The sequence below is a fragment of the Manis pentadactyla genome, unplaced genomic scaffold, assembly GCF_030020395.1.
Source record: "Manis pentadactyla isolate mManPen7 unplaced genomic scaffold, mManPen7.hap1 scaffold_331, whole genome shotgun sequence".
NCBI classification, from domain to species: Eukaryota; Metazoa; Chordata; class Mammalia; order Pholidota; family Manidae; genus Manis; species Manis pentadactyla.
Window position 1 is genome coordinate 77,030 of NW_026644717.1, and position 21,189 is coordinate 98,218.

Consider the following 21,189-nt stretch of genomic DNA (forward strand, 5'->3'; position numbering starts at 1 on the left):
GGAACCTGGCCTCAGTAGGTATGGGTGATGAGTTTTCTTCACTTCATCAATTATCGGACAAGTGTTTCTTTTTCTCATCAGTATTGTTCCTAGATGTAGAATTGTGGAAGGGAAAGATGTTGGCAAATAAACAAGGCTGGTCACGGCTCATCATGAACCTAGAATTAATAATTTTTCTAAGATCTCTAATATTTTCATTTTTCCTCTGCCTTTTAGGGAAAACATGGGCACTTCCCAAAATTGAAGATCAACACAACAAGCAGGGAGAAAACTATCATAAGTCACATTCATACTACACAATAGTGTATCATGTGAGAATCCTGGTGTTATGAAATTTCAAAACAAGGAAACAGTTCAAATAACCCTTGCTTCAAATTTAGTTATTTTTTGAAAATGTTAAATACTTTAAATGTGACATAGATGTTTAGTGTTTGCAAAACAGGATACTTGGGAGACTGTATTAATAAGCACTGTATATGAATATTATTAGGGTGAAGTCATCTTGAGAGCATGCCTTACGTTCAATTTGAAACAATTCAGGAAAGGCAGATAACCTACATATCTGCTACAAATCATAAAAATATAATTCAGATATTTCACTGATAATTAAGAATTCATTAATAAACATTATTAATGTGCTTCTCATTTTGTACAGAAATCGTAAGGTAGAGAGACTGTGCAGAAGTAAAAAGAGCAGTCAATATGGAGAAATCTTTAACCTTATTTCAAATCTCAATCTGAACAGCAAAACTGCTAAACCCAAACCATGTGAATGCAGCATATGTGGAAAAGTCTTCAAGTGTCACTCGTCCCTTAATAGACACATGAAATGTCACACTGGACACAAACCATGTAAGTATCAGAAATATGGAGAGAAGCCATATAAATGTAAGGAATGTGGTAAAGCCTTCAGTTACTTCAAATTTTTTGAAAACCGTAAGAGCACTCACAACGGAGAGAAAAAGTACAAGTGAAGGAATGTGGAAGAGCTTGCCATTCTCACACATCCTTTCATACACATGAAAGGATTCACACTGGAGAAAAGCCCCACGAATGTCAGGAATGAGACAAAGCCTTCATGTGGCCCACGACCTTTCGAAGACAGATGATAACACACACGGGAGATGTTCCGTACAGGGGTAAGGAATGTGGGAAGGGCTTTAGTTGTTCTGCTTCATTGCAAACACATGAAACAGCTCACACTGGAGAGAAACCCTATCAGTGTAAACAGCGTGGAAAACTCTTTCGATATCCTCAAACCTTACAAACACATGAAAGGACTCACACGGGAGAGAAACCATATGAATGTAAGCTGTGTACCAAAGCTTTCATTTGTGTCAGTTCTCTTAGAAAACATCAAAGAACTCGTACAGGGGAAAAACCTTATCAGTGTGAGGAATGTGGGAAAGCGTTTAGTGTTCTCTCAAGCCTTCGAGTCCACGGGATCAGTCACACTGGACATGGACCTTATAAATGTAAGCAGTGTGAGGAAGCATTCACTTCTCCCAGTGCATTTCGAGTACATGGAAGGAGTCACAGTGGAGAAAATCCCTATGAATGTGAACTATGTGGAAAAGCCTACAAATATTCCCTACAAACACATGAAAGAAGTCATACTGGAGAGAAACCATATGAATGCAAGGAATGTGGGAAAGCTTTTAGATATTCCCAATCTGTTCGATACCAGGAGATGACTCACACTGGAGAGAAACCCTATGAATGTAAACAATGTAGAAAAGCCTTCAGGTATTATCAAAGTTGGCAAGCCCCATGTAAGGACTCAATGTAAGCAAGGTGAAAAAGCCTACAGATGTCACAGTTCCTTAGAAATGCATGAAAGAACTCATACTGGAGGGAAACCCCATGAGTGTGTTGGAATGTGGAAAAGTCTTCAGATGTTACCAGAGTTTTCTAACACATGAAAGAAATCCCACTGGAGAGAAATTCTATTAATATAAAAGTTGTAGTAAAATATCCAAATGTTCCAGTTATCTTCAAAAACACGAAAGCATTCACACAGGAGAGAAATCCTATGAATGTGAACATTGTGGTAAAGCCTTCATTGCTCACGCAACCATGCGAAGACACGTGAGAGTGCACACACAAGAAATATCATTTAAATGTGAAGACTGGGAAAGTCTACTATCATCCCAGTTCCTTCTGAAGGCTTGAAAGGACTCATTGTGTAAAATTTCTTGAATATGAAGTGTAGGAAAGACTTCAGTTGGCCCACATCCTTGAATGTGAAAACTCACACCAAAAAGAAATGTAAATGTATGTAGCATGAGAAACCACGTAAATATTCCAGGAAACTATCAACTTGAAAAGGTTTTATTAAAGTTTTAAATATATTATGTTTATTAAGCCTCTGTATACCAGTGGAATGCAGAATGTAAATTATTTTCCGAAGTGGACATCCTGCGAGTCATCTTTAAACAATAGTACATAATAATAATAATTAGTAATTATTCACTAAAGGAGTTAATATTTTGTTTCCACTTTGAAACCTGTTGGATCTGTAAGAGAAGTATTTCTATTATGCAATTAGGTTTAATTTTTTTAAAATAATGTTTCATTTGTTCTGTGTTGAGGGGCCACTGAAAGATGATAGTGTGGTATTTGTTGGGATTTTCCAATGACCTTCATGACAATTTCTGGATATTTCTGGTCCATTATACATTCTATCTTTATTACTGATAAAGTTCCTTTTTGGGAGGATGATGGGTAAGAGTCCTTTTCTGCTTTCCATGCTAATGAACAGTTGGAATAAATTTTTATGTACTATAGTTTATGATAATAGTTCAATATGAATTACTATTTTCATATTTGGGTCCTTCTTTCTGACTAGTATTTGGTATTTGGTATTTGGTAAATAGACTTGACTTGAGAGCCTTGTGACATGACAAAGTAGGAGATATCTTCTCTGTGGGTAATGTGAGGATCTAGATTTGCCAGAAGACATCCCCTTTACGGTTCTGTGTTAGAGTTCATCAATAGCCTCACTTGCATGAGATTTTGAAGGTTAAAGTGAAGAAAGCATTAGTCAGATACTGGCTCCACCATACAGGGAGAGAGAAGAAATATAGAAGCTTTAAGAAGACCACCTTGCAGCCTCTCCTCCAGGTTCTTTGCCCTTGCCTAACCACCAACTGCTCGATACCTATTTTCTTAGAGGTGTAGGTTACTAATGATAACGAGATCCACATCGAAGATCCAGGAGAATTTGTAATTTTCTGTAAGGCCTCCTGTGTTCACTAGGAAACAAAGTGAGACTTTTGTGTTTAGGAGTGTTCTCTGATTCCCCTTTTCTCTAGATTTTATCTGTATACGGTCTGATTTGTATAGGAAACACTTTATGTTGTTAATAGTGCTAGTGAATATGTTTTTGTGATTCACCATGACAACTACAATGATGCAGTCAAAAGGTACAACATGAGTTTGTTTCTTTACTACATTGTACACAGAACCAGTGGCTCTGACTCACTCCTTCCATGTGAGGGTAAACACCGTCTAACTCTCACGAAGACTGTTTCCTCTTGCAGCTGAATGTAATCCCTCAATATATTTTTAATTATGTTTGATTGTATGCGATTAAAAATACATTCCTTGTATAGCATAAGGAATATAGTCAAAATATTGTAACAACTTGGTATGGTCATAGCTGGTACCTAGAATTATCATGTATATAAATGTTGAATCACTGTGTTGTACACCTGAAACTAATGTAATACTGTGTGTCAACTACCCTTCAATAAAAAAATAATTATCCAGAAAAAAAAAAGATACATTCCTTTTTTGTGAAAGGAGCACTTCTGTAGTTGTTTCCTAGAAGTATTTTATTAACTGTTGTTGAAGCCATCAAATGTCAACAAATACTGTGTTTTTCTTTATCTGAAAGGATATATTAAAATATCCCATTGTAACTATGGATTTTCAGATCGGTTTTGCAGTTTTCTCTGTTTAATTATTATATGCCATGAGTCAATATTATCATGTGCATACAATTCAGTATTTTTCCTTCAAACTTTATTTCTTATTTTATAGTTACAGTTTTGTCATGAAACTAATTTCTCATTTATTCTTTATAGCAAAAATGGAAATCACGTTTTCTTTCAGGGCCCTTCTGTTAGTTACTCCCAGGATCACACCTGTAGTGGAAGAGAGGGGTGTAATGAATTCCGGTAAAAATGACCATAAACCATAAAGGAGTGTGATATAACAGTTATCCAAAGGATAACTGACAGCTTTGGGGAAAACGAGGAACAGAGGCATGATTCCCACGAACCCTTTGAATACTTTCTCTTTCTCGTGCTTTCCTTCAGTTCTGAGCTCGTCTTTGTGTTGAGGGCACAGTCTAATTGGCTTGTAAGTCCAGTCCACAAATTCATTTTTTTTTTTGCAGTCCTCAGTTCCAATCCATTTGTTGGGGTCTGCTGGTTCAGTCCTTTCCTAAGTCCCCAGTTCCAAACTGGGAATTAGTGGTGGTGCACACTGGGCCTCCTCTTGGCCATTTTGCGGTAATACCTTTTTGGTTACTACTGGTATGTTGAGGTGCACATGAGGTAAAAGCTATTATTGGTAGTGGGCTTCTTGGAATCTGAAAGCCACAAAAATTGGTGGGCACGGGTCGAGCATTTAAAAGCCGTTAGGGTGCTCACCACCTGACTCCAAGACTCCTATGTTAGGATAGGTTGGTCAAGGAAGAGGTTAGATTGACGTTGAGTCACCCACCAACCTCAGGAAAATTTCCATGCAACAAGGTACACTGTAAAACACCACACAATCTCCCACCCAGCGGCACATCCCTCTGAGGTGTTAGTTTGGCTCTGAAAGACCCAAATGCTTAGCTAAAAGAAAAAAAAAGGAACCCTTAAATTCCAAAGAGTCGAGCATACCGCCTCCTGCACACCTTATTTCATATCTAAGAGCTATGGTTCCAGAGTAATGGTAAAATCTTATTAAAAATCAGCCTACACTTACAATGGCCATAATGGGGAACATTCAATTAGACAAAATCAATTCCTTTTGGAAGTGCTGAAACTGAAAGTAAAGTTTCGAAAGTAAAATGCACAGAATGGGATACTTATCTTAATTGGTATGTAGAAGCTTCCCAAAGGCTTTAAGATTCCAAAACAGCTTTGTTAATAAAGTTTCATTGTAAAAGGCCGATAAAAAATTAAAGACATGATAGATATGTAAAATAATACCTAAGCCACTCCCATTATACCCTCCTGAGAGTCCAAACATTTAAATCATTGGCTGAGAAAAATCAACGTCTCTTTTGTAATCAGCTGGGATATTGAACCAGAGATTATCTTTAAAGACCTTGTACAGATTCTTCAACATCAACTTAAATACAAAATCTACCCTTGATGGGGGTCCCTCATACGAGTTCCTCTCAGAGTTGATTAAACTTTGAGAGGTATTCTGATAGACTGATATATTCCTTTAAACAGTCAAGGGGAAACTAAAATTAATGAAAAACCTTGCCAAATTCTGTTAGACATCAAAGCCTGAAGAAAAAGATACTGGAAAAATAGGCAGGGGGTGGCTAACGATGAGAATCCTTACCAGTCAGCCGTCCTGAATCTCTAGTGCCTGGCAGACGTAAGAAAATAAAATATCCTTTGCACCCTCTTTAAATACACTTATGTCCGAGGTGGTTATTAAGTACTGCCAGGAATATATATTGTTTGTCTCTTTTGATAACTAAGAAGGTATTTTAAAGGATTTTTTTTAAGTAGCTAACCTAGTTGTAGTTACAGCTTCTCCGGGGAGTGTCATCATAACCAGTCAGTCTGGAATTTCCTCATCAGTACAGGCCAAGTAAGCCATCTGCTTAGACCCCTACAGACCCCCAAGGAGGGTGACCTCGCCTGAATCCACTCTGGGCTAATAACATCTTTGTCCAACAGCCTGCCTTTAAAACCCTCTTCTTTTTCACACTTCTTCACTGTGCCTATCTGTTTACTAAATGGGATACTGCTCAGTTCACGAATCACTGAAAAAATCCAGTAAGACCTTTAAAATGTACGCAGTTGAATTTTGTTTTTTAACAAGGCAAATGGTGAATGATGAACTTTTGTTCATTCAAGAAAATCTGTGAAGATTTGTAAGGAACAGGAGAGTGTGTGGTATTTGTATCAACAGTATTCTCTCCATAGCTCCTTCCAGCTAACCCTGGTGAAGACCCCACTGCAGACTACTTACTGCAGCCTAGACCATGTGCCAGCCTGTCACCTCAGCTCCCGCTCAGGGCTGACCCCCTGGGAGGAACGGGATTTCAGCATCTGAAGCCCGGGCCCCAGCTACCTGTGGCTGAGGACTGAGTGCTGGCTGAGAGTGCTCGAGGAGTTGTGGCACCGTTCTTTCAGTGCCCATAATACATGGAACTGAGGCGATCCATTTGCAGCTGCCTACTGACGATACCGGAGTGCTGACTGGCCTTATTCCAGCTCAGGAGGTGGCTATGAGTTATTCTTTTTTTTAAAGCCTTTTGATTTTTTTTTAATTTGAAAGCTTCATTAAAAAAAAACTCTTGACACCAATTAATTTTGTTATTGTAGTAAAACACACAGCGCGAGACCTACACAACAATGTTCAAGTGTACCATATTACCTGTAAGCACAACATTGTACACCAATTGTCTAGAGCTGCCCTGTGTGTGACAATACGCTTTTTCTTGCTGATAATTTTCAAAATTATCGTTGTGACCTCTGTGAAAGGCGATTAGAAGTAAATTCATGTATTTAACGAAAATACAGCCTAGCCTGAAAAATTTTAAACATTAAAGTAAAACACAATCCACTGATGGAAGAAAATTATGCAAATCATGTATCTCATAAGGGACTTGAATAGAAAGTATCAAAAGACCTCTTAAAACTTAATTATAAAAAGTCAAATAACTCAATTTAAAAACAGCAAAGGTTCTGATTCACATTTTTTTTTGAGGAAGACATGCAAGCGGCTCAAGAAAAGACCCCATTAGTCAACGAGGAACCGCAAACCAAAACCCCAGTGAGATACTACTTCATAACCACCGGGATGGCGAGAATCAAAAGGTGAGATAATAAGTGCAGAAATATATGGAGAAATATGAAATCTTTATATTCACACTGATGTGAATATAAAATGGTGTAGCCATTTTGGAAAACAGTCTGGCAGTTCCTCAAAAAGTAAACCTAGAAATACCATATGACCCATTACTTCCTCTCGTAGGTATATGCCCAAGAAAAATGAAAGCATATCTTTGGACAAAAAACTTGTACATGAATTTTATAGCAACATTATTTATCATAGTCAAAAGCTGGAAACAACCGAAATGTCTGTTAAGGCATGAATAGGTCAAGAAAGTGTGATATATCCGTACAGAGGAATATTATTGGGTCATAAAAATTGTTACATACCAAAATTCAGCTGAGTGAATTTGACGATTAATTGGTTTTATTCAGCCATTCACTAAAAACAGGCGTTATCCCATGTTCTGAAGGGCTGTAGGGAAGGAAAGGCTTTTTAGGAAAGAAAAGATACTTTTAGGCTTAAGACACCTTTCTGTGGGAGTCTACGGGGCAAATTACCTCACTAGTGATGACTAGCAATTCCAAATTGACTGATCAAGATCATAGTCTTGAGATAGGCCAAAACTACAATAGGTTAGGTATTAAGTCTTTCTTTATTATTAAATATCGGCTTATTATTAAGCCCAGATATGGGGCTTAGCCTGAGTTACCCCATCTTGGGCCTGCTCCTTTTTTTCAAAGAATGAAGAATTGATATTAGTCACAACATGGTTGTACCTTGACAAAGTCATGCTGAGTGCATAGGCTGTTGGGGAAGAAAAGGTCAAGGTTCTTCTCACTGGTGCAATAATTAAACTGACATTAGACGGATAAGCAGAATATCAAATTTAATTTTGTATGCATGGGAACCCTTCATACATGAGAGGTTCAAGGATAAATAACACGAGGTATTATTATACTGTGTAATATATACTATTGAATACATATATTAAAACAGATACAATGAGGTGTGTATGTCATCGAGCTAAGGAGTGGGGCAGTAGGTCTGGACATAAAGGCCTCTGTGGGTCCCCTCTTCTCATTTCCCCAACTTGTCCATGTGCTACAAGTGGGGGAGGGGCTCTTGAGAAAATTCTGCCTGCGAGTATTAAATGCAAGGCTGCCGGCTCCAGGCAGTTGCAAGGAGACACTCCCTTGCTGATTCTAACAGCAACATTTGCACAATTTGAACACATGGGCCACGTCCACTGGAAATCTGAACCGCAGATGGCAGTTCCTGTCTTGTCAGCCAGCACTGATATTCCAATAAACGCTTAGAGCTGTGTTTTTCAACTTGTGGCTATCTTCGGGGGAATAAAGTCAGAAACTCTCCCTCAAGGCATTTCATGATCTGTTTTGGGGCTGCTCTTAAGGGAATGTAACAGTAAGAGATAAATTTGTAATAGAACAAAAGGGGAATCAAATCTTTGTTCAAAACTGAACACTAACATTTACTGGAAAGTGAACTCAAACAGCCCCAGAAACTTTGTCCACTAATGGGCGGGGGTGGGGCGGGGCGGCAGTTTCTTCTTCTTCTCTAGATTCTCTGCGTCTGAGGGTCAGAGTTAAAGCGGAAAGCTGATTTTGTTCAACCCCAAGCATCCAGTGCCCGGGGACTGAGGAGGAGCAGAAAAGAAAAACAGAAAGCTAGTGAATCAGTGCAGGAATGTCTGCTTGGGCCCTTGCAAGCTGCCTACTTCATGTGTCTGCACCCCAGCCCCTCTCCCACGGTTTCCCCTCGAAAAGCCCTGACCGCTTGTGTGTCAGGAGGACGGTGCTTCTCTAAGGCAGGAGCCTGCCACTCCCTCGTTTGCTAGCAAGCCAATAAACTATTCTTTCCTTTCCTCAAAACCTGGTCATTGTGTTTTGTGATTTGATCTCAGGGACGAGGACCGGGTCTTGGTATCAGGAGCAGCACCCCCCACCCCGACCAAGTGCCCGCAGTGCCGCTCCTTCAGTGTCAGAGGCCACAGGGTCGAGCTGTTCAGGGACGCAGAGCTCCCGGCTTCCTCCTTGCTAGCCACGGGGGACTGTGCCGGCCAGGAGTTCGTGCTGTGTGGCAGGGCAAGTACAAGCCTCTAGAACTCCCTCCGAAGTATATATTGAAAGCAGTAATGCCTTCCAGGAGAGGATACAGACTGGAGTTACCACCACGGACTTGAAAGATGTCGGGGTGGTGATTTCCACATACCCTTATTGAAGTCACTCACGGGGCCTACTCAGAAAACGGATGGATGGATCTTGGAGATGACTGTGCATGATTATCACCGTGATCGGAGTGTCTCAAATTGCAGCTACTGCTGCACGTGGGGCTTCATCACTTGATCCCCAAGCACCCAGTGTGTAAGTATTGGTCAGGAAAATGCTCTCTGTTCTCCTCCTATGAGTAAAGACCAGCAGGGCAGTTAGCTTTCAGCCGGCAAGGAGAGAAAACTATCTCAGAGGCATATCAGACCTCCAGACTTAGGCTGTCATTTAGTCAGAAGGAACCTTCATCTCCTTTTCCTTCCAGAAGATGTCACACTGGCCCATCCCAGTGATGGTACTAGGCTGACTGGACCCAGTGATCAGGAAGTACAGCTCATCTAGGCATGTTGATAGCACAGTCACGTGTCAGAAGGTGGGAAATAAATCCAACAAAAATTCAGGGACCTTTCATCTTAGAGAAGTTTCTAGAAGTCTATCGTGTGGACATGCCAAGCTCTCCTAAGGTGATGAATAAGGTGCTGTACCTGGACCCCTCCTCCACCCCCCACACACAAAGGGCACAGCAGCCCGGTGGACCACCTCGGATTTCAGAGGCAGCATAGACCTCATTTCCAGTGTGCTACTCTGACCCATTTACTGTTTGGTCTGAAAAGCACATAGTTTGAGAGCAACCCGGACCTTTGGAAGGTGGATGCCAGTAGATGGCAACACCTGTATCTCCTCTCATTGCTGCCCCTTCAAGGTGCACACCTGAAAACAGCCTAGCGTGAGACCGACTTGCCCAAGATCACAAGGCACAGACCCCGGCCTGACTTGCGTGGTGTTCCACGCTCCATGCCAAGCCTGGTTGGCATTCTTCCATCTCTGAGTCTGTGCGTCGCACACACGTGACACCAGCCCCCAGGAGCTGGAGGGGTCATCCATGTATCCCTGGGGATGTCCCTAGGGAGGAATGTCTGGCATGACCCTCCCTGTGCAGGTTGGGACATTGGGCAGCTGCTGTGGCTTCAGCGTGACAGGGAACTGGTGACAAAAAGCGGCCTGAGCTCAGCTCTTGTCTCCTCAGAGCTGGGACCCTGGTGTCATTGCCAAAGAGCGAGGGGAGGGCTCTGGTGGAGATCTGTGTACTCATGCACGGCAAGGGCCAGGAGGGTGGGCAGTCAGCAGCCCAGAGGGGCATGTGGGCGAGTCTGAATTCAGGGAGGGGCCCAGGAAATGGACCCTTGAAGAAGTGATGTCACTGAAGATACGCCCAGTAGAACCTGAACTGTGACCCGGACGGAACCCAGCTCCTGGTCGCAGACCCCAGTCCTGCTCACTTGACCGGAGGCGCTCGACAGAGCAACATGCGGTCTTGTTGTGCGGAGCCTTCTGAAGGCGTGGGAGTCAGGGAAGCCGAGAGGAAGAGTCTTCCTGCTCGCTGTGGGCGCTGGCTGAGAGACCACCTTCGCCTCTGTCTGTGTGTCCCGAGGAGCCCCGAGGTAACACAGGGCAGCCCAGAGCGGGCCACTCCAGGGCCAGGCCACGAGTGTGAGCCGTCCCGGGCTGACCTTTCCCCCGGCTCCTTGTGTGTGTGCGGAGGGCGTGGGGCATGGGGGGTACTGAAGGCTGGGCAGGAGGGGGCGGTAAGTGTCGGGACCAGGAGCTTCCACCCACATGTTAGTCCTGAGCCCGGGGGGTGTCCTCTCCTTCCCCCAGGGACTGGAGGTCTAGGCAGATGGCCCTGTGTGCCTGATCTCGGGGGCAGGGTTTGGGTTCCACATTGCCCCCTGTGGGGAGGTCCACGCAGCCCCGGTTGCCTCCTAGCCCGCTACCAGGCTATGGCTGTGAAGAGCTCCACACTCGGGAGTGAGGAGGAGCTCATGGATGGATTTACCTACTCCATCTCCCTGGGCCCGGGGCAGGCTGCCTACACCCCAGGACTGCCCCACGAGACTGGTCAACAGACCCACTCCAGAGGGCCTGGAACCTCGCTCCCGGGGGCAGTCCGTGCCTCTCCTTGCTTGCATCCCAGGGCGCTGGGGGCTCTCGGGTGAGCTGCAAACCTCCCTCCTGGTGGTTCCTGGGTTTCCCACCGACTATCTCCCTGCTGCCCCCCTCAGCGTGAACCTGAGCCATCTGTCCATGGGACTGAGGTCCCCAAGCGCAGGGCTCCCCGGACAGGCGTGAGGAGGAAGGGGAGAAAGCACACGGGACGAGTGGAACCAGCTCCAAACACCAGCCGGAGCGCTCCCGAGGCCACCCTCCCTCCCGAGGACGCTGACCAGCCCACCACGGGCCAGCGGCTCCCCCGGTGAGCACCCACCCCCTCCTCGGCACAGTCGGGCCTCTGCCCACAGCCCACGGTGTGTCTTGAGTGTCCCCACATGTGTCTGAGCCTCAGCGTGCTCCTCTGACGGGCAGGGTGGCTGGCGATCAGCCTGCTAGGGTGCCCATGGGGAACATGGGAGGAGCTTAGAGGGGCTCCCCTGGCGCCCGGCAGTGCAGAAAGGACGGCCGGCCAAGCTGGGCCACTTCGGGGCTTACTTCTCTTTACCCGATGAAAAGCCTTTGGCCTCACCCGTCAGTGGCCTGAAGCCTGGCTCACTTGGAAAAGCACATGGGAAGCAGCCTTTTGGAATGGAGGCTCACGATTCCCTGGGGCTGTGCCCGGTCCTTGTCCTCATCATGGCCACAACGAGGGACCTCTGGGGACAGCAGAGGGGTACCTGGGAAGGTTCGGGTAGGACTTCCTTCAGCCACAATAGGTATGCAGCACCCACTTTGTGCAGACCCGTTGGGGTCACTTAGCATAACTGAGTGAAGGAAGCAGACACAGTACTGGGACCCCATCCCGTGTGGAGTCGGGCAGTCACTTCAGGCGTCATCCGCAGGTCACAGCCGGGAAGCATCACGGGTGATACCCTCACGCCTTCCTCATGTAATGGGGGGCATGACAAGGGGCCAGAGGAGGATCTGAGAAAGTGAGCGTTCACTGGGCCAGGAGGGGGCACTGCCTATGTGCACAAAATGGGTGGAGGAGGCGTTTAGGCCTTGGGGCAGGGAGAGCCCAGCAGGTCACTCATCTTTGGATTCCCATGGGCGGGCTGGCGACTGGGGACTTCCTAGTCGGGAGCATGGGAGAGGATGGGGTCCCAGGACAGACACGCAGGGTCAGGAGGGGGGAGGGGCAGGGGCCTGGACAGGCAGGGGAGTGCACAGCGGCCAGGCCCACACAAGGGTGGACCCGGAGGGCAGTGTGGCTGGAAAGACCAGGCTTCTCACTCGGCCACCCCCAGGCCTTACCCCAGCTGCAGGATGGGACAGGCTAGGCGCCCTGCCTGGGAGCCCGAGCATGTGCCCTGCGCCATCGATGCCAGCCAGCTTTCATCCACCCTGGTGGGCCAAGTCCTCCACCACTTGGTCCAGGAGGAGCACCTGGGGCCCACGGTGGCAGAGCTGGAAGGTGAGGGGCTGCGGCCAGAGGACCATGTAGGGTGGGCTTCCCGGACTGGGGTTCCCTTCAAGGCAGTGAGGGCTCTCCTGTGATCCTAAGGCACGGGGAATCAGGCCCGCGGTGACCCTTTCTCTGTGTCCTGCTCCAGAACCACGGCAGACGCAGCTGGCTCCAGAGACATGGGGAGGGCCGGCTTCGTCGCCTGAGCCGGTCCAGGAGCTCCCTGAGACCCCTGTGCTGGAGCGACGGCCGGTGTCACCTGCTTCCGCCCCTGCAGAGCCGGAGGATGTCCCAGCAGTGGCCTCAGCCCAGGGGCCAGGCCCTGAGCTGGAGCCCCATGAGCCCTCGGGCCTGGGGCCCAGGGCACTTGCTGGAATGGCACCAGGTGTGGCAGAGCCAGGTCCAGGTCCAGAGCCCACCGGCCCCTGTGCTGCGAGCCCCTGGGACATCCCAGGACTGGTCTCAGGCCCCGAGCTGGAGCCCCGTGAGTCCTCGGGTGCGGGGCCCGTGTCACCTGCAGGAATGGCACAGGGCCTGGCAGAGCCAGAGGTGGTCCTGGAGCCCACCAGCCCCTGTGCCGTGAGCACCCGGGATTTGCCGAGGGAGAGGGTGCGGACCATCCTGGCGTTTGCCCCACGCCTGGTGGCCGAGCAGCTGACCCTGATGTGTGCGGTGAGCGGAGCGGGCTCTCGGGGTCGGGGGTGGGCCTTCCCTGTGTCACGGGCTGCCCCAGACCTGCCCGCCCCTGACGTGGACTCCTGTGATGTGGGCCCACGTCCCAGCTTCCCCACGGACTCACCATGTGCCCTGAGAGACTCTCCTCACCCCCAAGCCCTCACTGACCACACGGGGACAGTAGGGCTGGCCCTTAGGGATCCTTGCAGACCAGTGAGGAGAAGCGGAGGGAAGGTGGGCAGGGCCTGGCCGGGCAGGGAGGGGCAGGGCAGGGGAGGGGTGCTCAGGGAGGTGCTGCCAGGGCCTTAGGTACTCGGGCCATTGGCCTGGCAGGCTCCTATGGCCTCCGCACTTCAGAGGCCCCTGCCATGGACCTGACTGCGTGGGAGACACAGACACCAACAAAGGCCCTGGGTGGAGTTGTTTCAGGGGAGACTGCACCTGAGTGGGGAGCGGGATCCACGGGGTGGCAGCATGGGAGGCAGATGCCCCAGGCTGGGCAGGCGTGAGCTGCCTTGTGCCTCAGGGAGGACGTGAGTGAGGGTCCCTGTGAGCAAAGCCCCTCTGTGCCCCATCACTGTGGGGCCCTGTGCATCCGGTCCTGGGCGCCTCAGTGGACGGGGTCTGGAGTCCGGACGGCCACAAGGCTCACAGCACGTCCCCAGCTGCCTGGGCCCCAGCTCTGACCAGTGACCCTGCCTGGGAACAGGGGCACCAGGGGCACAGCTGGATGACACCTCTTATCATCCCCAGGAGCTGTACAGTAGGGTTGAATGTGGTGAATGCAAGGTCTACGTAGAGAGACAACCACTGAGGGAAGCCATTGTGCTCCTGGCCCCCAACATCCTTAACGTCATCAGGCAGTTTGGTACCACGTTTCATTGGGTCATCTCCTCCTGCCTGAGGGCCCCGAGCAGGATGGCCCAGGACAGGGCCCGAGTGGTGGAATTCTGGATCCAGGTGGCCAAGGTCTGTCATGGGACGGCCCCCGGGGTCCCCTCCTTGGCCAGCTCTCAGGATGGGTGCCTGCGGTCTACCCTGCACGGTCCCTGGGGCCTCCTGCCAGGGGCGTGCGGACCTGGACTCGCAGGCCCCGGGGGTGGGACAGCCATCCCCGGCCCCTTCCTTGGGTTGAGCCACAGTCCTCCACCCAGGAGGGCTGCTCACCAGGTACCAGGTGTGCTGGGCTCCCTGGGTGTCTGTCTCCTTAAGGACAGGAGTTCATGGGGGGACAGAAGCAGAGAAGCAGGCCACGCTCTCAGCTCTGTCTTCCCTCCCAGGAGTGTCTGGCTCTCAGAAATTTCGAGTCCTTCCGTGCCATCATCTTCGCCCTGCAGCGCCCTCCTGTACGTCGCCTGGAGAGCACCTGGGCACATGTTTCCTGGTGGGTAGCCCTGTCCCTGGGACCAGGGCACCTGAGTGGACAGGGACACCCCTACACCTTGCAGTGTCCCTCAGTGGGCTGGGACTTCCTGGGAGGCGGCAGAGCCTAGGGGCGGGGATGGCGGGCTCTTGGGGGCCCCTGTGGGTTAGGCCACGGGTACCCCTGCAGGAATCAGTTTCCTGCAATGTTAGGTGTGGGTTGAAGCCCATTGGAGATCTTGAGCTTGTGCTCTGCAGCAGGAGGTCTCTGCCCCAAGGACAGCGACCTTGCCCAAAGCAGATTCGCCCCTGGGAGAACTGGGAATGGAGGCCCCGGGGGGAAACATGAAGGCCCCTCCACAGGCCACGGATTCCCCGGAGCTCAGGGCCATGGTGGAAAGCCTCCTGCGGGCTAGTGGGCCTTCTAGGATCTCCAGGAAAAGGGGTCGGCCCCGGGACTCTCCGCCTGCTGGCCACATGTGTCCCTCCTCCTCTCCCCTCCCCATAGGAAGAGCTCCTGGATCTACAAAAAACTTAAAAAGAGGAACAAGGGGCTTAAAGGGAAGCAGCTCCTCAAGGTAAATGGGGGCTGGAGGTCTGGAAGGGAGGGGTCCTTGGGGCAAGTCCTCTGCCGCGCTGTGGCAAAGCTTTGGGGAAGACTCGAGGAGTGCGGGGTGAGACGGGGAAGCTGATGGGGAAAGTAGGGTCCCCCAGGCCTATGAGGGCCTCGTCTGTCTCCCTCCCTGGCTCCACTTGACTGTGGGCCTGGCATCCAGTGAGGACCCAGGGGACAGACCCCCGGTCAGGGCTGGGGATGGCGTGGCGTCGGCAGCAGGGTTGGGGCCCGTGGCTGAGCAACGTCGGCTTGTCCCCTGGGTCCTCTGAGCCTGTCACGGACCCTCTGTGGCCTCGGGCTCCTCATGTGCACATGGAGGGTTGCCGTCACCCTGGGGTGTGGGCCTCCCTGGTGAGCAGGGTCCAGGGAGCCCAAGACGCGCTTCAGCTTTGTGCACCCCCCCTGGTCATGGGAGGGGAGCCGTGCTGATAGCCGGGTGACAGTGAGGGCTCAGGGCACCCTGGGAGGCAGAGGGACCTCCCCTGACCCTCTCAGGGCGGCGGCCGTGGCCCAAGGACCCCCATGAGTTTGTGTGTGTTGGAGCTGGGGTCGCTCTAGGCTTTGAGCCTGCTGGAGGTGGGGACAGCGTAGGTGCCAGGGGGCTCGGGCGAGCCATCCATCCACCACGGTCTGGCTGTGGGAGGCCACGTGGGAGGGGAGCATGAGCACCTGAGCGTCGTGCACCTTGCAGGAGGCGAGGGCCATGTTGAGGCGATGGCCGCCGTCCCCCAGGGCATCCCAGGATATGAAGACGCAGGTGAGCGTGGCGTGGCCAGGGTCGGGGCGGTGGGGTGACCCTGCACCTGCTCCTGGTCCCACAAGCTCTGAACTGCCAGCTCTGGGGTGACCAGGAGGAGGGCGAGAGCAGCTGGGTACAGGGGGAAGTTGGAGGACAGGAGCAGGGACCACAGGACCTGGGACTGGCCAAAAGCCAACCCTGGGAGGGACCAGGAGGGGAGAGCAGGTGGAAGGGAAGGAGGGAGGCCGCACAGGGTGGGTGGTCCAAGGGAGCTGGGGGCTGCGGGTGTGGGGTTCAGGGGAGGCTCTGTGGGCACCCCTGCGGCAGGTGGGGACTCATCACCTCCCCACCCCGGTGGCACAGGGCATGATCCCGCCGCTCGGACTGATCCTGTACGAAGCCTTAGAGAAACAACAGGAACATCATGTGGACGTGAGTGATCCATCAGGGCTCAGGGGGGCAGGATGGTGAGCTTTAGGGAGGAGAGAGCCCCCAGTGAGCCCGGACCTCTCAGCACCAGCCACCCCCCTCCTGAGTCCCCCCTCCACCCCAGGACCTGGGCTTCTTGGAGAGGACTGCCAGAAGGACCCACCTAAGCCCGGTCCTGGCCCCAGGGCAGGTGGGGCTGAGGGCTCCAGGGGGCAGCATGTGGGCAGGACTGGTCTCCCCGTCAGGCCCTGCCCTGGGGGAGGGATGCTGCTCCTTCAGGGCAGGAAGCACATCGGGGGGCTGGCAGTGCCTTCCCGCCTGAGGCCTCAGCTCCCCAGTGCAGTCCCCGCTTCTCGGTAGCCCCGAGCCCGGGCCAGGCCCGGGTGCTGTTTCTGGGCAGGCCTGCCCCTTGGAGGGCCCTGGCGGTCCTCCACCTTGAGAAAGGGTGGGGACGTTCCGGCCTCCTTCTGGGCTCAGAGGGCTGTTTCCGATGTACTTTGGCCGCCTTGCTGCCTTCCAGGGTGATGGTATAAAATAGAGAGAGTTGAGTGCCCAGCCATGAAAGGTGAGGGATGTAGTCAAGACCCCCCGGGCAGGACCTTGTCCGGGCCATCCCCTGGGTGTAACGCGTGTTGAGAGAGTTAAGACATGCAGGGCTCAGGACACTAAAGGCTTTGTTAGGTGGGGGATGGGGTGGCATCAAGGCCGCCTTCCTGGAGGAGGAGCTGGAGACCCAACAGTGGGAACAGGCAGGGCTGGATGGCATTGGAAGCAAGGCGGGTTTCCGTGAGCAAAGATCCAGGACCATCGCAGTGCCCCACTCCTCAACCCCCTCCTTGTCTGCATCCTGTCCTTCCTCTGCCCCAGGTCACTGACTTCCTAGAGGAGATCGTCATATACAGGTTCCTGGCCAGGCAGTATGACCTGGAGCCCAAGGAGCACTTCCTGTCCTTTTTCCAGAGACTGAAGCTCCTGCGTGAGGAGCAGAGGTGAGGCTGCCAGGAGTGGGGTGTGGGCTGTAGCTGCCGGCAGGCTCTGGGGGAAGGGCCCCCTGCCATGTGGCTCCAGGGGCTCACAGGTGGCCCTCTGTCCTGCAGCTACGGCCTGTCCTACCACCTGGAGCCCCCAGGTCAGAGGGCAGGCAGAAAAGGACTGTTAAAGTTCTTCAGGTCCCTCAAGATTTAAACTTACGGGCCAGGGCCAGGTGAGTTTCTGGGCTGGGGCGATCGGCAGGGGGCGGGCTGTTCCCCAGCCTCAGGGAAGCTTCGGGCCATGCTGGGCGTGGGGGCGTCCTAAAGACCGGGGCGGCTGGGGTCCCAGCTCCACTGCCGACCAGGCCTGTCAGGCTGAAGGGTGGTTCCCTTCCCCTCTGGGACCCAGCCTCCTCCTCTGTGAGTAGGTGACGCTCAGGAGCCTTCCCGTGACAGGGACCCCCCGGGTGCTGGTGATTGACAGGACCCTCCGTGCAGGGCCCGGGGCCCAGAGGGCAGTGGGGACGGGGTGGAAGCAGGATAATGGGGGGAACCTGGGATGACCGGTCTCTTCTGATCACCCGCGTGGCCCTGTAGCTGCTGTCATCGGGCCCGCGGCCCTGCTGGTGTCCTGGCTGCATGTGGAGGAGAGCTGCTTCCCCTCCGGGCAGGCGGCCCCTGGCGCCCCAGGACCCCAGTCTGCTTGCTGCTCCTCTTCCTCCCGCTGCTCATCCTGCGCCTCTGCTGGGGCGGCTGCTCTGGCACCTCCTCCGTCGGCAGACTCGGGCAGCTCCCCCGGCTGCCGCTGTATCCTCAAGGACCCGTATGTAGCTGCGGCGCACCTGGCCACCTTCGTGCGGTGTCGTCCCCTCTGCTCGTGGCCCGTTGGACAGAGGCGAGCCGCCCCACCGTGTGGAGGATGTTCCCCTTCGTGCAGGTGGCCTCCCGCCGTGACACCAACTCCTGCCTGGGCGCCGTCAGCCACCGAGTCGTAGCCACAGGGTTCCAGGAATAGGTGGGGGCTGTCCTCACCAGGCCCGGCCTTTCCCGGGACGGACATAGACACGGCGCAGTGCCGCGTGGGACCACGGCCTCCTGGTGCCCAGCGGAGGCATCCGAGGATGCAGGGGTGGCCGACTGTCGCAGGGTCCCGGGGCTTGCTTACAGGGGAGCCCCCGGTGCAACTTCCTCCCGTCATCCCTGAGAAATAGCCTCCCCAGGCACAGTGTGGTCTGGGTGTTGTCTCTGAGGTTTATGGTTCCTGGGGGTTGGGGTCATCTCTGTGCAGAATGTAATAAATGCTGAACGGATTGCCACCACACTGCTCTTTCTTCTCAAAGCTCTGCCCCTCCTGCGGACTTCGTGTGCCCCAGCCCACCCCACCCCAGCCCTCAAACTCTCTGATGCAGGGTGGCCCTGACCTCCGCCAGGTTGTCCTCCATCCTCTGTCCTCCCCCCATAAGGTGCTCAGGAAGAGCAGGGTGCTCCAAGCCCCAGGGGGGCACACCTCGGCAACACTGTGGAGGCCTGTTCAAACAGAAACTGAACCTTCTTTCCTGTCACCTATAGATTATGATCAGACACCGAAACTTGTTGATTAGAAGCCCCAGGGTGTCTCTTCACGTCTTGAACACCACTGCAGATGTACCCAAGTAGATCCCAGGGCTGCAGGGCGCCAGTCTAGCACCGTCCCATTTAATGAGACACAGCTGCTCCACACATTCCAGAAAATTCCTTTGCGAAAAACTTTGAACTTGGTCTCTCAAAGCACCTCCAAGAGGTGCACGCCTTCCACTGGGGGGGCTTTGTCTGAGCCCACTTTCTCCACGCTTCACACCTCAGAGCACCCCCCAAAGCTCCCGGGTTCCCAGTCTTCCCCCATGGTGCCCCTCAGCCGCCCATCCCCAGGCCAGGCTGCTGTGAGGCCCCTGGTGTCCCGCTCCTGGGTCCTGGCTGAGCGGCCTGATGTCTGCGACAAAAGACTGGGGAGGCTGAGCGGAGGCACTTGGCTCTGATTCTCCCCATACGCTCCCCCAGGACTCTCAGGATGTGCTCACCCTCCCAGGAGGGGAGGCCTGGCCTGGAGGGGAGCTCCAGGATCAGCACAAACACCCCCTTGGGGAGCTCCAGGATGGAGAGAGGCTCCAGGATGGAGAGGGTCTCCAGGCCTTATGCTGCAGGGGGAGCCCCAGACTGGGACTGGGGAAGCGGACGTGGGCCCTCCTCACAGCCTCAGGTGACCAGGTGACAGGAGGTAAAATCGGGACACCCACGCCACCCCGCCCTCCTTCCCCTGGACCTTCCCACAGCACCCTCAGAGCCATCTGCCTACACGGTGGTCCCAAGGGATGACCTCAGGCTCCCCGGCCACAAAGGGAGTTAGGTTTGGGCAGGAGGAGGGCAGGCGGGCCCCTGGCAGGGCTGTGGCACAAGTCAGACCTGTCATCCTGCACGGCCCACCCGCCTCAACCTCACACAGAAGAGCTTCTGGGCCCAGAAACAAAGCAGCAGCCCTGGGCCTGGTGGGTGGTCACTGGGTCAGCGGTCCGTCCTCCCCCAGTGTGGCAGGGGCCCCAAGTACAACACGGCGCGGGCTGCTGGCGCTGGGCCACCAGGCTCACATGGCTGTGGGCTGCAGCATACCTTCCCCACCCGGCGTGTGCTGGGGAGGTGGCAGGGCCCTCTGGCCCCTGGTGCGCTCCTCTGCACCCAGGCACGGGCTCTGGGGGCTCCCCGTCTTCGGGCTCTTCAGAGAAGCTGATGATGGAGTTCTTGTTCACAGGCTCAGAGAATGAACTTTGCAAACACTCAAGGTAGGAGAGCATGTGCGAGGCTTTTATTTAGAGATAAAGCAGAGGACAGAGCTCCTGGCTTGCCCCTGCCCGGAGGGGATAAGATAGCCCCGGGGTGATGCACAGTCTAGGGGATTTATAGGCAGGTGAGAGACAAAGGGCCAGGGATGCAGACCTGCAAAAGGGTCCCCTAATGCTTATCTTTGAAGAGACACTAAGTTTCTTATCAGTCTTCCAGATTATTTTGCTTACTTGCCATTATTACTCGCCTACATTGCATATCATTTGATTAGGGCTAGAGGAAGAAAAGCAGCATCTGGGTGAAGTTAAAGAAAATAAGCCGGGCCTTTTATCAGGCTACGGTACATTTTACAATAACCTCATTTAATTGACACAATGAAGACATGGGCTATGCTGCGGTCTTTTCTTATGTGGCGGATATTCAAACATTTCAGGCCAAGTTACTCCTGGATTTTTAGTTTTGATTAAGCTCACACAAGAATGCTTATATTACTTTACAGAATTAATGTGACTGACTTTGCTTTATTGTTTAATATGGAGTTTCAGTAGGGGTTTTATTCCGGAGGCCCTCACCCTGCTCTGTTCTGCACCCACGGTCCCTGCCTCACCAGCACTGAGGCTCCGTGGCTTCCCTCCCCAGCTGCCATTCCCTCCTAGTTCCTCCTCCAGGCTTCCCTTCTGCACTGCCCAAGCTCTCTGATCCCATGCTCGCACCCCTCTCCCCCTGCCCTCCCAGCCTTCTCCTTCCCCCATCCCTCCCCTGGGCTGGGACTCCTGTTAGGAGGGCGTTATGTATTCTCCTGGGTTCTTGTCCCCGCCGCAGCAAAGAACTGAGGGGCAGAGACACAGCAGTGAAGAACATGTAAAAGTTTTATTTACAGA

General features: G+C 52.3%; 1 protein-coding gene across 1 annotated transcript; it reads left to right on the plus strand.

Moving 5' to 3' along the window:
- Window positions 1-12,563: 12,563 nt before the first annotated feature.
- Window positions 12,564-18,228, plus strand: LOC130682358 (ral-GDS-related protein-like). The gene is made up of 10 exons (XM_057496734.1): window positions 12,564-12,644; window positions 12,862-13,374; window positions 14,131-14,346; window positions 14,658-14,761; window positions 15,248-15,317; window positions 16,047-16,112; window positions 16,458-16,526; window positions 17,391-17,512; window positions 17,621-17,727; window positions 18,092-18,228. Exons 1-9 carry the CDS (start codon window positions 12,564-12,566, stop codon window positions 17,706-17,708), a joined length of 1,329 nt encoding a protein of 442 aa, XP_057352717.1. The 3' UTR covers window positions 17,709-17,727; window positions 18,092-18,228.
- The last annotated feature ends 2,961 nt before the right edge of the window (window positions 18,229-21,189 follow it).